General features: G+C 45.9%; 1 protein-coding gene across 2 annotated transcripts in view; it reads right to left on the bottom strand.

Annotated features, from left to right (window-relative positions):
• Positions 1-17,144, bottom strand: part of Bend4 (BEN domain containing 4) — a 35,819-nt gene that overhangs the window by 10,577 nt on the left and 8,098 nt on the right. For both annotated transcript variants that reach the window (NM_001447004.1, XM_087584328.1), the window contains 2 exon segments: positions 3,306-3,394; positions 14,783-15,346. In NM_001447004.1, the coding sequence (NP_001433933.1) occupies positions 3,306-3,394; positions 14,783-15,346 (653 nt within the window).

Here is a 17,144-nt window from a genome sequence, read left to right as displayed (position 1 = left end):
TGGGCGCTATGGGTCCAGCCTGGGGAGGGGTAATCGACTTCAGCTCTTTACTGTCAAAATAGGACCAAAATACCATATTCACCAAACACAAGGGCTCACATCTGCAACCCTCTGCTTGGAGTTCAAGGGTAGTTTCAGCTGTATTGGGAGATACTGGACAATTATGAGTACAGAGTGAGATCCTGTCTCAAAGTGTTGACAAAGCAAGCAACAGTTTCAAACGATGAGTTCTGGTTAAGGTGTACGTCCGTCTCCCGCCTATGGACAAATCCTGTCCCATGGGCCTCCTTGGCCTCCGAGGGCACTGTATGAACACATACACACACGTATATGCAGGCAAAGCATCCGCACATGAAAACTAAAAATGATGGTTAAAAAAGAAATCTGTTCTCTTACAGCCTGTGAACACACTCATTCCAGCCTCAGAGGAAAACTGCCAGCTGCTTCCGGAACCGCTTATTTTCCCAATACTAAATGATAATAATAACAGTAACAATGATCTAATAATGCAGGGTTGGGTGCTTACCTGCAAGGAAAGGTTATGGCTCCATTTTACCAAGGTTGTATGTATCCTTTCCACGAGCCACAACCCCAACTTGGGGGATGGGGTGGAAGGCTGAGTTTCTCACCCATCCGTTAATACTGAGCTACACCGATAAACTATTTCAAGAGGAGGGTGTTTGTGACTAGGGAGCTGGCAACCCACAGGACAGGTTCTTTTTCAAATCTCTGAGAAAAATCGTAGGAAAGTCCTGCACAATTCCAAACCACAGCAGCTCAACATAAAACACGGGTCTTATAAAAAGTAGAATTAACATTTGGAGTGAATTTTCATCAAGAAACAGAAGAAAGAGAACCAGTAATTTATAGCCCCAAAGACAACTCAGAATGCCCTGTGGGTTACAGATGGGTGTTATAATACTGTTTTAGCGTAGCTAAAAGAAATGTGATAAATAATAAAAATGAGAAAAAATTTCAGGTGCCTGAAATGACAATAAAAACTGCATGGTAATAATGATGATGGCAGGCAATAAAGTTTAAATAGACCCATCCAAGGAAAACAGGCAGTCCCTGGCCTATGTCTCTGTGTGGGGCCCTGAGTGCAGTCTGCACATGGAGGGCAGGGCTCCATGGTAGGGTTTTCTTTAACTGACTCTCCACCTTAATTATTTTTCTTAGAGACAGGGTCTCACTTTGTTGCCATGGTTGTCCTGGAACTCACTATGTAGACCAGGCTATCCTCTAAGTCACAGAGATCCTCCTGCCTCTGCCTCCTGAGTGCTGGGATTGAAGGCTTAAAGGCATTCACCACCGCTATGCCCAGACTTTCCACCGTAACTTTGAGACGGAGTCCCTCATTGAACCCGGAGCACCCAGACTGGGTAGGCTGACTAGAGGTTAGCACGTCTGTCCCTGCCTTCCCAGTGCTGGGGTTACAGTTGAATGCCACCATGAACCATACTTGCTTTCCTTGTGGGGGTCTGGGTATCCAAGTGAGGCCCTATGCTTGTAAGGCAAGCACCTACACTTCACCAGCTGAGCCTTCCTCTCCGTCTCTATTTTGAGGGTGCTGATTACACACGTCAGTTAGCCACCAATAGGTTCTAACCCTAGCCTATTGTTGAGAAACACTGTAAACAACCCTCACTGTCTTCAAAGACTAGTAGCCAAATGGAAGTCATAGGCACAGACTTACAAGTTGGCCAATTCTAATTTTAACTCACAATGTGCTATAATGAGCACAGGTTTTCAGTCATGTCCTGGAGGAAGTACTCATTTCACTTTTGTATAAACCACAGAATGCAAAGTTAGCAACTGTGATCTTCAACTATGGAATTTAATTTAGGCTTAATCTTTAATTTGCAAAGAAAACTTTGCATTATGCAAAGTGGAGAGAGGTTAAAAAGTGCTAAGGGTGACCAGGAAGGAGACAAGTAATAGGAGCTTCTGCCTGGGTTTGGTGAAGTCTTTACAGAAGGAAGGCAGGGCAGGTTGGGTGTCCTAGCAATGAACAGTGATAGGAAACCGAGCTCTGTGGACCTTTTAGCCTTCACATGGCAGAGAAGGGGGAGAAGTAGGAAGGGGAAGAGGAAGAGGGAGGAGGAAGAGGAAGATGAGAAGGAAGGGGAGGGGCGATGGAGGAGCAGGAGGAGGAAGAGCAGCCTAAATCAACTGAGAGACAGCGGACAGCAAGAGGGAAGTAACTCACGGTGGGTGGATGAAAAGGTCATAAGCATGGAGGACAGGGAGCCATGAGGCAGCACCGACCGACACGTAGACCATGAGGAAAGACCATGAGGGATCAGGCCAGATAGGGAGGAAAGGTGCTGGGGAGGGGCTGGGGTGCGGTTTGGTTCCTGACATCACTTGGGAGCACTGAGGGTAGTGATGTTATGAGGGGGAGAAAGGCAATGAAACAGAGTGGAGAGTGTGCAGACAGCCCAGTCTTACACGTTCAATCACTTAAAAAGCATGAAGGAGAACCTTCTCCAAGAGGCGCTAGAATGCTAAGGGGGTGAGCAGAGTTTAAGGGTCGTGTGGCATGGGCGTGCTGCCTGAGGGTGCTTTGGAAACTCACTGTGATGGATTAATAAGGAAGCACAATAACTGAGGGACACTCAAAGTCACATTCTAAAGTCTTCAAACCGTGGGGCAATAGCATACTCAAGACCGAGCTCTGAATATCTTGTGAAAATGTCGTCTATTGGGCTGGAGAGATGGCTCAACTGTTAAGAGAGCTGACTGTTCTTCCAGAAGTCGAGTTCAATTCCCAGCAACCACATGGTGGCTCCTGACCATCTATAGTGGCATTTGATGCCCTCTTCTGGTGTGTCTGAAGACAGCTACAGTGTACAATATACAGCTACACTATACATAAATAAATAATTCTTTAAAGGAAAATGTCATCTGCCATCCCTAGCATCAAGAGATGACTGCCCTAGAGGATGGGAGACTTCTACTATAGCTCAAAGGATGAGAGCACTGTGTCACAGTGTCTGGGACACTGTCGGTGTTAGACACCCAGCACGGGGCTCTAGCTGAGGCATGCTGGACCTCATCTGCATCCCTATGTTCCCTGCACCAAAGGACAGGGAAGATTTGCCTATGCAATTTACGCTGCAGTTTCTCCTTCCTTTCCGAGGGCAGATGGATGTTTGTAAATTAAACCTGCATGTGACTGATTCCTCTCCACAGAATGCTGCCCACAGTAACAGGCCCACAGAGCTCCCAGTCAGCAGGCCGTGCCTGAGCAGGCACGTTCTGCCTGCAAGCCTGCATCCCTCTTCCCGAAGGCCCACTCCTACCTCGGTGGGCTGCTCGGCGGGCTGCGGCAGGAGCTGGTTGTGGTGCAGCAGCACTGTCTTTAGGTAATCTAGGACGGTCTGGCAGGGCACTGTGAGGAGGAAAACCGAGAGTTACTTGCCATTGATGCCTGCTGGGAAAGGGGAAATCAGCTTCCCCAGTGGAGTGTCACTGGGTCTATCAATTACACTCCAGGGCAGGCCCCATGCCCAGGAGTACTGCCAACCCAACACAACACAAACTCCATGTCTTTTTTTAATGGATTTTCTGTCCCATTTTGTTTTTGTCTTATTGGCCTTTTGCTTGCTTATTCTGATTTTTATTTGTTTTTTTTTTCCCTGGGAGATTGGGAGCACACACTTGAGGCTCTGGGAGGAGTTAGAGGAGGGAAAATGATCAATATATGTTATATGAAAAATTTTAATTAAAAACGTAGCTGAATAGTGGTGCACACACTTGAGGCTCTGGGAGGAGTTAGGGGAGGGAAAATGATCAATATATGTTATATGAAAAATTTTAATTAAAAACGTAGCTGAATAGTGGTGGCGCACATCTTTGACCCCAGCGTTCGGGAGGCAGAGGCAGGTGGATCTGAGTTTGAGGCCAGCCTTGTCTACAGGACTGTTCAAAGAAACCAAAAGACAAAGTATTTGGGGAAAATGTCTGATGCCCCTAATTTCATCAACCAACTAAAAGTTCAACCCACTTTGTTGATGCAGTGCTGGGAATATGCCTCTGGCTTTGAGTAGTCATGGCAGAAGAGCAAAAGAGTCCCTCATGGTGGCGGACGCCAGTTCTGGAGAGGCTCAAGGATGGTGAGGTCCAGGCCAGCCTGGGCTGTATACCAAATCTTTTCTTTTTTTCTAAGGCAACAAAGGTGGGAAAGAAATGGGCATGTCCTGTGACAAGTGCATGGCGCAAGCCTGCATTTGGTATGGGAACTGCAGTAAAAATGATAAATTCTCATTGACTGGGTTTTAAGTGAACCTCCCTTGACCCATACTTTGCTTTGAGATTGTGGAATTTTAAATTTGAGCCAGAAATACTTACAAGGCAGATTATAAAATAAGAAATTCATTATCAGTTTAATGCTGTTGATGTGTGTATTGAGAGTAGAGGAAAGAAGCCGGTGTCAGCCATAGTGACGTAGCTCAGCTGTGGATTATTGGCGGCTATCATTTTCCTCCCATTATTGCTCTCATGAAAAGCAGCACAAGGTGAACATCTTTTATTTCAAGTCCAAACTGCCCTCAAATCTAAAGTTCTCTAGCGTCAACATGATGTCACAAGTGAGAAATTCCACACCTGACCTCATATGGTGGTTGAAATTAAAGCACAGGCTTATTACATTTTTCATAAAAGTAAACTTAATTGAATTATATGTATGTATTACTCTATATGTAAAATGTATATCTGAAACATGCATATATGGCACGTTTAGACTTAAGCCTCACCCCAAGACATCTCATTATGTATATGTAAATATCCTTGAATCCGAAGTGAAGAAAATGGTAAAACAGCTCTGGTCCCAAGTATTTAGGTAAGAGATACACTTAGTGTGTGCTTTAAAATCTGTTTATAGTGGGCATAACTTAACAGCCACTGAAAGCTGTCTAAAGACCTCTGAAGTAGTTGTCCCTTGCCTCTGATTCATACAGTGTTGGTTATACAGCCATGGCGGGCTGGAAGCTCACTCCCTGTCATCCCACAGGCATCCATTTAGGCTGCACGAGAAGCAAGTGCTAACCAGGCCAGCTGACTTGTGCTGGGAGAGGAGGGCACTGAACGTACATCTTCCAGTGTCCAGAGCTCACAGGTAAGTGGGTCCTGTGTGCTGACATTGTAGACAAAGCTGAAGGTCCTGGAGACTAGGAATGTGCTCACAATTAACTTAACTAACGAAGAGACTAAGGTAGGCGGCTGGAGAGGTAGCTCCGACTAAGGGCACTTATTGCTTTTGCAGAGGACCCAGGTTTGGGACAGCTTACAACTGCTGTTAATTCTACACCCAGTGCCCTCCTCTGGTCTCTATAGGAACCTGCATGTGCACACAAACATAAATACAATCATTTTTTTAAACTTAAAACTCTGAAATGATCTTTGAACTTCCCCTCCTCCCACCCTCTCCCACCCTCCAAGTCTCCCCTTGTCATCTCCCAAGACACAGTCTGCCAGACATTCCCTATAGGGTTGTGCAGAGTAACTCTGGGCTAGCACATTTGTGGTCACTTGCCTAGACTTACACAGGGAAGTTGTAGAATGGATGTTTTCTGTGGGAAACAAAACAAACAACAACAACAAACCCGTAGTCAATCTTGAAAATGGAGACCGGTGAGCTGACACAGGAATACATCTGTCTCATTTGCACTGTTAGGCTAGCCCATGAGCAATGAAGGCTGCAGCCAGAAAGTACTGGAAAACCACCAGCAAGGAGCATGTTCCTTGTGGATGGGAGCAGTGCATCCTGCAAGGTTCTGTTCATTTCTGGTTGCCACGTTCCTACGGCCTCTACAAGGGAGAGAGAGTCTCCTAGAGGCCTGATACAGAACTGTATTCTTGGGCACAGTGAGAATTTAAGCAAACCTTTACTCTGGCTGGTGAAGAACCTGTGACCCACTGCGTGGGTTTCCTTTGTTCCCTTGCTTATTCTGCTGCTTCAGTGAGAAAACAAAGGAGGAAGAGAAATATAGACCCTTCTGCTGAAAGGAGAGACTGTGTGTGGTGGTACACGTCTGTAATGCCAGAGCTTGGGAAATGAGGAAAGGACCTCTACAAGTTCAAGGTAACATCTTGTCCCATAAACACACCGAGAAAGGGGCTGGAGAGATGGCTCAGCGGTTAAGAGCACTAGCTGTTCTTCTAGAGGTTCTGAGTTCAATTCCCAGCAACTACATGATGGCTGACAACCATCAGTAATGGGATCCGATGCCCTCTTCTGCTGTGTCTGAAGAGAGTGACAGTGAACTCATATACATAAAATAAATAAATCTTAAAGAAAAAACATGGAGGAAAGAAAAGAGGATCACAAAAGAATCCAAGATATATCTAGTGTCTGGCCCCATACCGATGTTGCTAGCCTAGCCTTCTTCCCTCTAAGGAACAACATGGCACCATACTGCTCATCACATAATCTGAGGAAGGAAGTAGAAACAGGAAGATCTGGGACAATAGCAAAGAGAGCCCTGCTCCCCCCAGTCTCTAAGGCTGCTTTATCTCAGTAGGGAAAACAGCCACCTTCAGGCTAGCATTCTACGGTAACTGTTCCACGGACACTGTTCCACGGTAACTGCTGGTTATGAGCTGACTCTGACATTCCCTGTGTGGTCTGAGCTCCCACACATGGCTCTTCTTCCAAAGAAACTGTTGCAGCTGTGGTTTTCCCATACATATCAAGGGTGGGTGGCCTCCAGCTAATAATTTTAAGTGTACTGGCCTTATTTGTTAGCCATGTAGCCCAGGCTGGTCTGGAGCTCACCACCCTTTACCTCAGTCTCCAGAATGACTGGACTACAGACTGATGCTACCACACCCAGCTAAAGTCAGTTTACCTCTACTCCTCAAGCACTACTTTATCTACCTCGCTACTCAAAGACTTCAAACCCCTCAAAGTTATCACTCAATCATTTTATAGGAATGTTGAATTTTTTTTATTACTGACAATCCCAGCTATCTGTTGTGTTTAATAATCTTCAAGTAGCCTAATCGTATTGTCTCTCCAAGATAAAATAAGTTCCTGAATTGAAACAACTTAAATCAAATGATCAGCATTAAGTATCAGTCTCGTACAGTCACATGGTTGGAGCTCAGGTGAAGAAAATGCCTTCTTTCAGCGGAAACTGAGACGAGAAGATGGTAGGCTTCGTTTCTGTCCTCAAGCACCATATGCGAGCCTTCCCCTTATCAGGGCATCAGGAGATAAGGACATACTCCAGGTGAGCACAGGCCTGAAATCAACTTTAACATAAGTATGCCAGGTGAGTGCAGGGGCATTTAGGAGAATCTCTCCATGACGAGGACCTTGCCTGAACTGAACACTTAAGAATGCACAGGAGTTTCTCAAGTAGAGGGCAACATGTTTTGGGAGTGGAAAGAACAGGGGTTAGGACAAGTATCTGCTTGTCCAGAAGTCACAACTGTCCAGTGAGGTTGGACCCTTGGTGTACTGTATGCACTGAGGGTTGAGTCTACAAAGGTGTTCAAGTAGAGAGCCAAGCACAGTACGTGTCCTGTAATCTCAGCTCTTGTGAGAAGCAGGCAGGAGGATTGGAGTTCAAGGTCACCTTCAGCTATAAAGGTAGTCAAAGAACCCTATTTCCCCAAACAAGACCCCAGAAGACTTTTCTGTGACAAGGGAACCCAAATCTGAGGCTCCGTGACCCCTTTCTGAAGTCCAACACTGCTTATAATTTGGGGGATCTTTCAAGCCTCTGTATTGCTGGGCACACGACAGTTGTGCTCTCTTTAGGTCCTTTCTTGGTTAAGATAGGGTCTCGCTATGTATCCCAAGAGGGTCTTGGACTCTGTCCTGCCCCAGCCTTCTTGGTATTTGGATTACGGACATGCCCTACATACAGCAGTAACAATTTTCCTCTCTTTCGTCTTTTAAGATTTATTTTATGTGTATGAGTGTTCTGCTTGCATATGTGTGTGTGCACCATGTCTGTGCCTGGTGCCTGTGGAGGTCAGAAGATACTGGGCCCCCTGGAATTGGACTTATAGATGTTTGTGGGCCACCATGTGGGTTTGGGGAACTGAACCTGGGTCCTATGGAAGAGAAACAAGCACTCTTAACTGCCAAGCAGAGTCTCTAGCCTCAGGAACAATTTCTCTTCAAGGTGATACTGGTGTTCCTGGTAACATTTGCTGAATTTAACACTTCAATATTCCTATAATACTGTTAACTTTATTTTGAGGAAGGCTCAGAATAGTCCAATTACTGCCCCAGTCACAGCGACCAATGGCAAGGAACATAAGTTACAGCTGCAGCTACTCTCAGGGGCTTCTGTTGTACAAAGTCCCTCCAGCCCACACTGGTCCACACTGGTAAATAGGTACTGGTTAGGTACCTATTTACCTGTCTGGCCTTAGATAATGACACGATGGGACCCCAGGGGTTAGCTCCCTCATCTGTCACTGTGAGTCAGGACTCCCTCTTGGATTCTGTATTTGCAAGTCTGCATGCCTGCTAAGGTATGCTTGGAACTCCCCAAACTGGAACTTTTGCAAGCCATTTGCAGACGTGTGCAGAGCACTTTGGAATTTGAGTCGCCTGACAAATGTCCCAGCTGTGACCGCCTTGTTTCAGTTCTTAGGCTGGAAACAAGTGTCCCAGTCATGGTCTATTTAGGGCTGTCCCTTATATTTCTGTTTGGGATTTCACTATTGAACTGGCTCTCCACTGTGGTGCTGAAGTGCCCAGAGCACGATACAGGCAAGGTCACATACTCACGAGCTGAAGGCACTGCACAGGAGGCTCTAGTACGGCCTGAGCTTGGTACAAGGACTGCCACCTTGTACAGGTTTGCCAACTCACACAGTGTAACCACCCTGACAATAAGAACTGACTTCAGGTGGAGGGTTACAGCTTGGACCCAAGTCAGAGGCTTGGATTACATAACTCTCCATCTACAGCTGCTCTCCCATCCATTAGGTGTCCACTTCCTCGTCCGTAAGACAAAATGAAATAGCTGATGTGGACAAGAGCACCAAATGGTCTAACCCCTGAGCAACCTCTCCAGCACTCGAAACTGAACGTTAAAAAAAAAATTAATCTGAAAACTTATACCATTCACAAAACTCAACCACCAATTCTTAGACTAACCAGTAAAAACTACAGTGAAGACCTAAACATGAGACCAGAAAGTATAAAATTCCTACCAGAGAAAGTTGGCCCAGTCAATAAAATGTTTTTCTTAAAAACATTAGGACCTGGCTCCAGACCCGGCGCCATGTAAAGGGCTGGTGTGATGAAGAAAGTCAGTTCCCTGGGGTTTGTTAAGTGTCCCCAGCCTAGCCTAGTGTGAGCTACAGGCCAGTAAGAGATCCTCTCCATCTCTTTCCCTACCCCACCCCCTCCACACAACACAGGCAAGAGCTAGCACAGGGGTACACACATTCAGAAGTCAGTAACAAGGAAAATAAAACTCAAACCCACTTTCCATGCCCTGGAATGGGAAATCAAAAGGTAACACATCCCGGTGTTGGTGTCCACAGTTGGTGAGAATGAAGACCTCATGAAAAGATTACAGAGGTTTCTAAAGTTAAGCACAGCACTACTGTATGACCTGGAATCTCCTTCTTGGAATATGTTCAAAGGAAATAAAATTACCACCTTGTAGAGCTGGGGACATGGCTCAGCGGTTAAGAGCACCGACTGCTCTTCCAGAGTCCTGAGTTCAATTCCCAGTAACCACATGGTGGCTCACAACCATGTGTCATGGGGATCTGATGCCCTCTTCTGGTGTGTCTGAAGACAGCCACAGTGTACTTGTATACATAAAATAAGTTAGTCTTAAAAACATTTACAAAATTACCACTGTGTGAAGAAACCTGCACGGTGTTTACTGTGACATGGAAAGACATGACTTCCCCCAACAGCAAAACAAGTGAAGGGCCGTGCTCAGTGGAGTATTATTCAGCTCTCACAAAGAGCTTCCTGTCTGCCGCGGCATGAGTGAACTGAGGGGACAGGACAACACTGTCTGATGTATTTTCTTTTTTTTAATTTTTACTTTGTAAGTGTTTGCCTTCATGTATGTGTATCATATGTGTTCCTGGTGTTCAAGCAGGCCAGAGCAGAGAGTCAGATCCCCTGACAGAGGGGTTATATTTGTGAACTGCCATCTGCGTGCTAGGAAGGGAACCTGGGTCCTCTGCAAGAGCAGCAAGAGCTCTTCACTGCAGAGCCTTCCCAGCCCCTGACTGATCTATCTTATGTGTGGAATCTTAAAAAAGATCAAATATGCAGAGAATGAAAACATAAGGCCAGGTATGATAGCACATACCTTTAATCCCTTTCTCAGGCAGAAGCAGGCAGATCTCTGTGAGTTCAAGGCCAGCCTGGTCTACACAACAAATTTCAGAGTAGCCAGGGCTACACAGTAAGACCCTGTCTCAGTAAATACGTTAATTTAAAAACTGTCTCCTATATATTTGGTACTTACAAATTTAAAGTAATTGTAATTGGTATACATTGTAATCTTGAAGACAGCTTTCCAAGCTCAGGGATACAGTGCTTGGTTAGCATGCATGAAGGGTTTATTCTCTAGCACCATGTACACTGGGTAGAGGAGCAGACAGCCTAGTAACCACTCCCCAGTATACCAGGGGCAGGAGGAGGAGTTCAAGGCTATTACTGGCTACACAGTGAACCAGCAGCCAGCCTGAAAACCAGGAAAAAATAAAAAGTAAAACCCAAACAAACACCTCTTCCATAGCTTTCCTTATTTTAGTATCTATGGACTTTGTATTAAAAATAATTGTAATAGACATCTGAGATTTCTCGGATATTTCTTCTAAGAGGTGCATAGGGGAGGGTATGGTTTGCACTCCTTGGCATGAAATATTAATATGGGATTTTTGTATCCCTCCCCACGAGTGTGCTTAATTACAGTGACTATGAGTTCACTAGACGCACCTCACCTGACCTCCTCTCCATTGAGAAATTGCCCCAGCACGGCTTCCTCATAACCTCCCAGCACTTCATATTCCTGATCCACATAGCTCACGTATTCCTTCACTGTAGCTTGTTTTAAAGCTTTATCTCTGTATTTTATGTATGCGAGCGCTCTATTTGCACGTATACTTACCTAACAGAAGAAGACTTAATCAGATCCCATTACAGATGGATGCGAGCCACCATGTGGTTGCTGGGAATTGAACTCAGGACCTCTGGACGAGCAGCCAATGTTCTTAACCACTGAGCTGTCTCTCCAGCCCACGTAGCTTCCTGAACATGTTTTTACTTCTTACCAAAAAATTTAAAAAAAATTGGACAAACTTCCACATGTCTAGCATGATGATTTGATACAAAAGGAAAAAGTGCCAATGTGGGTTCCTCAGGGTGAGTTGTCTCTATCTGAAATAACATCTCCTACAGCTTCTGGCTGTCCACACCAGCAGTATATAACCCTGGGGGAAGGCCCTCCCCAACCTATTGAGTTAGATCTAACACCTTCCCTCACCCTATGACCACCCAAGTGAAGCACTTTTCCTTGTGGGCTGACAAGCTCACCCTCTTTATTTCACTTCCGCTCCAGGTGCAAAGGCTCTTCAGGGAAGCAAATGAAGCCCCCTGTGCTCCTGACAGTAGTTCCAGGAGAACCTTGGGTTACAACTGGTCAATTGATCCCAATCTTCCTTACTCCACTGCTGACTTCCATATGCTGCCTTCTCCTTTGTGACTACCAGTCCTGGGTGTCTAGCTGCCACAGACTGACTATGGAATGGAGTAGACTCTACAAAACAGCCCCAGGTCTTCCTATGGGAACGCAGTGTCTCTAGAACAAATACAGAGTTAATGCTTGAAAACACACGTGTAACCAGCCTATCACTGTATTTTTCTTCAAGTGCGTGTCTAGGGGCATATTTTCCCTAAAATATAGTCACTTAAAGCCAAGAATGGACTCTTGAAAGATTCCGTAATGTGCTGTTCATCCAAAGGAGACCAGGAGGAAGGCAAGAGGACAGCACCTCCCCTTTCAATCTCTTTCCCTCCGTATCGATCACATTCAACAGGTAACCACCAATCAGCTTGGGTGTTTTTCAGGCTACAAATTTTTATCTGTGCATAATTCATAGCCTGATGCTTCATGTGTATTGCTAGGCTTCCACAGACATGAGGATAGGGACTCACGCGGACCATGAATGCCTCAACTTGCTATGCAGTTGAAGATACCCTAGATAGAATGCCTGACCCTCCTGCTTCTGTCTTAGTGTAGGACTGATATGTGCCACCAATCCCAGCTCTCTACACTTAGTTAATGTAATTACAGTTCTGTGTAAAATGGTATTGGTTCAAGGTTCATGGAAAGTTCCTCATAAAGCTGGGTTATCCACAGTAACTCTAGTGACCGTTAGACTCTTTTCAACCAGTGTCATTGATATCTAATCATCAAGAGGGCTCAAGAAACTGTATCACTTTTCACCTTTCTGGGATGTCCAGACAGTGACTAGTGGCAGGCCACAAATGAGTTATCCTGGACACTAGCACCTGGCCTGGCTGAGCCCCAAATTTATGATATAACAAGAATACTGCCACAAATTACTAGGAATTAGTCATATTCTGACATCTGTGTCACCTCTTTCCATACTCTGGAATGTTTAACCCAGGATGAGCCCCAGGAGGGAGGCTTCCAGCAGCTATTAAGCCAGCAGGAAGGAGCCTGGTGTTCTGAACCTATGTGGACAGCAGCACCTGGCCTGGCTGCACATGGCTATGCCTATGGGGACGCACTGTGAGTGGCTGGCATTGGTGTCTGCAGCCACCCATGACACTATTTTCTGCCCCCTAAGATAAAGGAGGACTAAGAATAAGACCAATCTGGAGGTAAACTTAAGAGTGAGTGGAGCCTAGCTGCGGGCCGGGCAGGCAGAGGTGTAAAATCGGTGCGTTAGCTGTGACCACCTTTCCCTGACTGGGGGAGACAAGGAACAGCATGGATCCACACAGCACCCTGGGTTCTCCCAAGATGTTTCCTGTAGGCAAGACAGCCTGGCTTGGAAGAACATCTGACTGCCCTGACCCCGGATTTACTTCTCTTGTCTCTCCTTCCAAGGCAACACACTGAGCCAGACTCTATAATGTTCTGAGCCAAATTTCAGCTCCATTTGGAGAAGTCTAATGAAGAATGGAAAACAGCTTAATTTTTAATTTGGCAATTGTGTGTGTGTGTGTGTGTGTGTGTGTGTGTGTGTGTGTGTGAGAGAGAGAGAGAGAGAGAGAGAGAGAGAGAGAGAGGAGGGGGGGAGGAGGGAGAGAGAGAGAGGGAGAGAAAGAGGGAGAGAGAGAGAGAGAGAGAGAGAGAGAGAGAGAGAGCGAGAAGGGAGGGTTTTTCACATAACTTATGCTGGCTTCAAATTTCTGTAGCAGAGGATAACCTTGAACTCCTGATCCTCTTGGCTCCACATCCCAAGTTCTGGACCTACAAACATGGGCCACCTAACCTGGCTCTGGTTGGGCAAAGCATAAGAGCTATTTCTGGTTTTGTATCCTCTGTCCTAACAAACAGAGACTTTCTTCACCATCTCTTTATTTCTGGATGAGCCACCATTTAAACGGCACACTGGCACACACATCCACGAATACCAGGCCTAAACAGAAGATATAATCTCTATTTATATACTTTATCAGTCGTAAAAATTCAGAAATTTTAATATTTTGAACATATGAATATAGCTATTGGAGTATATAGTTAACCATAGATGTGTAGATTATGGGGCTGTGGCCCTGACTTTATCATAATCTTTGAGGGAGTCACATGATTAGAACAGCTCAGAGATCTTGTTGTAGGGAATAATTCTGGTGTCAACGTTAAGTCCCACACACAGAGGAACGAACACAAAGATACAAGTGAAACTAGTACTTTTCTTTTTTTCAAAGTTGTTAAATGATTTATATTTCATGTGCATTGGTGTCGCCTGTGAGGGTGTCAGATCCCATAGAACTGGAGTTACAGACAGTTGTAGGCTGCCTTGTGGATGCTGGGAATTGAACCTAGGTCCCCTTGAAGAGCAGCCAGTGCTCTTAACTGCTGAGCTACCTCTGCAGCCCCAAGTACTTTGTTAATATCAGAGGGAAAAGCACTAATAACAAAACCTCAGGTCTAACCCTAAAAAAACTCCAACTCTAATACTCTGAAAATGGAGTATGTTTAAGAGGACTGCATCATACCAGGGGCCAAATAGTTTAGGGTCAGCTTAAGTAATGGTTTATCTCTGATCTACTAGTTTGCAATGTGTAAATTAACTTTGTGGGGAGGGGACTGCATGCTGAAGCGATCTCATGCTGAAATTTAGAAAGGAGGCCAGGGAAAGGGTAACAGAATAGATCACGCTCTTTGCTCTTTGCTCCTGCTAATGCAAAGACGGCTTTGTTTGCATTTGTACCTGGGGACGAAGATGCCATATTTAAATACAGGCCATGTGTAAAGGGCTCTCAGACTCCTAACAGTTAATGCACAGCAATGTAAGGTATTCCACACAGGAAGTACTCATACACCAACAGAGACATCCTCCATGAGGGCTGTGGGCTTCAGGGCTTAACCCAAGAACATGAAATTAAAACAGACAAGTTAGTTCTTGTCCTGGAATTCCTGCCTGGACAGGGCAAGCCAAGGACATCTTACACATCCCGCTTTTTCACATTTCTACATTCTGGCCCCCCCACCATCACTAAGCTGCAGCCAGGTCGGCACAGAGGCAGATTTGAGACCAGCACAGATCGGAGGTGCCACTGGTTTCATGCAGGATGAGCACATACCTGGGATGCTCTCCAATTTTCTTCTGAGTTCTTCATTTTCTTGTTGCAGCGAGATAACCTCCTGCTCCAGCTCCTGGCACCGAGGGCAGTAGCCTTCCTCTTCCTCCTCCTCCTCCTCCGGCAGTGTGGAGGAGGACGGGTGACCGTGGGACTCAGATGTTGCCGGGGAGGTCCAGCCACCTAACGTGTGCACCGGGGAGGCTGAGAGAGGGTCCACATCAGCCAGGTGGCCATACTCACTGACCGATGAGGTGTTCGGAGTGGGGAAGTTCCCCGAGAGCAGGTAATTTTGGAGAGAGTCGGTGAACACTCTCAGAAAGGCAGAAGTCTGTTGTTTTCTTTGCATATATTGCATTTCTATGTCTATGTTGTCAGAGGTCTGACTTTGGACCCCTTTTACGATGTGGCACTGGTCCTGTCTTTCGTTATAACTAGAGCCTTCCTGCTTGACGCAAGAAATCATGGACTGAGAGTGGCTGGAGTCCAGAAGTTTTCCTCCACAATTTAAGAGACTAAGAACACGACTGCACTGCTGGGCAAAGGCATCCAGGATCATCCGGCTCTCTGGAATGAAATGAGGGAGACGTCAGTGACCAACAAGCCAGGCATGGAAGAAGCAAGGGTCCCCACTTCAGTGTAACCTTACAATACAGAAGGCCCAGTGAAGCCACCCCAGAAATGACACACAGCTCCCTGCTGTTCTGTGACTAGTGCGTGCCCCGGCCCCTTATTCTGGGAAAAACCTGGGAACCCTATGAAGACATCGCTCTCTGGCCTGCACGTGTCTGAACTCACACCTTTGGCTTCATTAATATCCTTACTCTAATGAATCGAGCCAGCCACTGCAGACTCAATTCCTCATTGATAGGAGGCCTCACTGCAATCATTACTGCTATTTCTGGAGTGCCCTCTTGCCCTTGCTATTCATCAGCTGATACAATCCCTGCCACGACCACGCAGCTCCCAGATGCAAACTGGAGCAGAGAGATAAGTCCTTGTGAAGAGCTCACTAGAAGTCTAAGGTAACAGAGAGGGCTCTATAGGCAAAGGATGAGCACGAAACAAAACTGTCACCAACACCTGGGAGGGCTCAACAGCCTTCCTAATCTAGAATCCTTGTCAAGGCCAGATAGAGATGCAGCAGCTCTATCTGAAAATGGGTTGTTTCTCTTCTCAGAGCCATTTGCACTGGACTGTCAAGACTCCTAGAAGGGGAAAAGGCACGGGTGAACCTGAACTCTAAGTACACTGTCAAACACTGGAAAGTAAAGAGGTAGAGAGGTAGGGGTGTGTGCACGATCAAATTGTTACAAAGACAAGGGGAAAAACTCTCCCATTTGCAGGATGTTTGATCATACCATGAACCCTGAGATTGTGTTGTTTACTGAAAAAAACATCATGGGGCTGGGGATTTGGCTCAGTGGTAGAGCGTTTACCTAGGAAGCACAAGGCCCTGGGTTCGGTCCCCAGCTCCGAAAAAAAGAACCAAAAAAAAAAACACCAAAAAACAAACAAACAAACAAAAAAAACACCAGCCTTAGCATACACTTTTCTTTTTTCGTTTTTTTCTTTTTTTCGGAGCTGGGGACTGAACCCAGGGTCTTGCTGAGCTAAATCCCCAACCCCTAGCATACACTTTAATCCCTCTGGCTGCAATACAGACACACTCTTAGTACACGTCTTTAATCCCAAACAGTGAAGGTAAATTGAGTCCATAGAAGGAAGCAGCCATGTTTGAGAGTGATGTCTAATTGAGTTGCAGACAAAGTAATAAATCAGAGAAAAGATCTGGCAGAATAGGATCTGCCCAACTCTCAAAAGAACGCAGAGAGAAAAAGCAATGGAGGCGTTTTTACTGGGATAGTACAGAGACAGGAGGGAAGAGTGAACAAGCTAGACACAGGGGAAGACAGAATGAGCAAGGGAAGGAAAAGGGGCCAGATCAGAACCATTGGCTGGACTTAGTTTGGGACCAAGCAGGGCAATACAGAAGCCCAGAGAAACCACATGGAATTACTGTAGGGAGCTTTGAGCCAGAATGGCTGAGGGGAAGCAGCCAGCCAGAGACGAGAAAGGACAAGGAAGGGTGAGCTCATGCAGCCACAAGCCTCAGGCTGGGAGCATTCTCCACCCAGATTAGACTGTAGGGAAGCTAGAGGCTTCCAGGAGTGGGCCTACACAGCAGACTGAGGCAGTGAGCCTAAGAGAGGACGACTAACAGCGTAGAAAGGATACTTTTATACTCCCAAATTCTGAAGGCATTAGTGTTGTGCAAAGTCATCTTAAATATGACCAAAAGCCGTGGCCTCCCACTCACCACGTAGAAACAGATCTCACTAGTACAGAGTGACACTTGTCAGGG

The sequence above is a fragment of the Rattus norvegicus genome, chromosome 14 (assembly GCF_021556685.1).
Source record: "Rattus norvegicus strain SHRSP/BbbUtx chromosome 14, alternate assembly SHRSP_T2T, whole genome shotgun sequence".
NCBI classification, from domain to species: Eukaryota; Metazoa; Chordata; class Mammalia; order Rodentia; family Muridae; genus Rattus; species Rattus norvegicus.
This window is presented reverse-complemented; position numbering and strand designations above follow the sequence as displayed.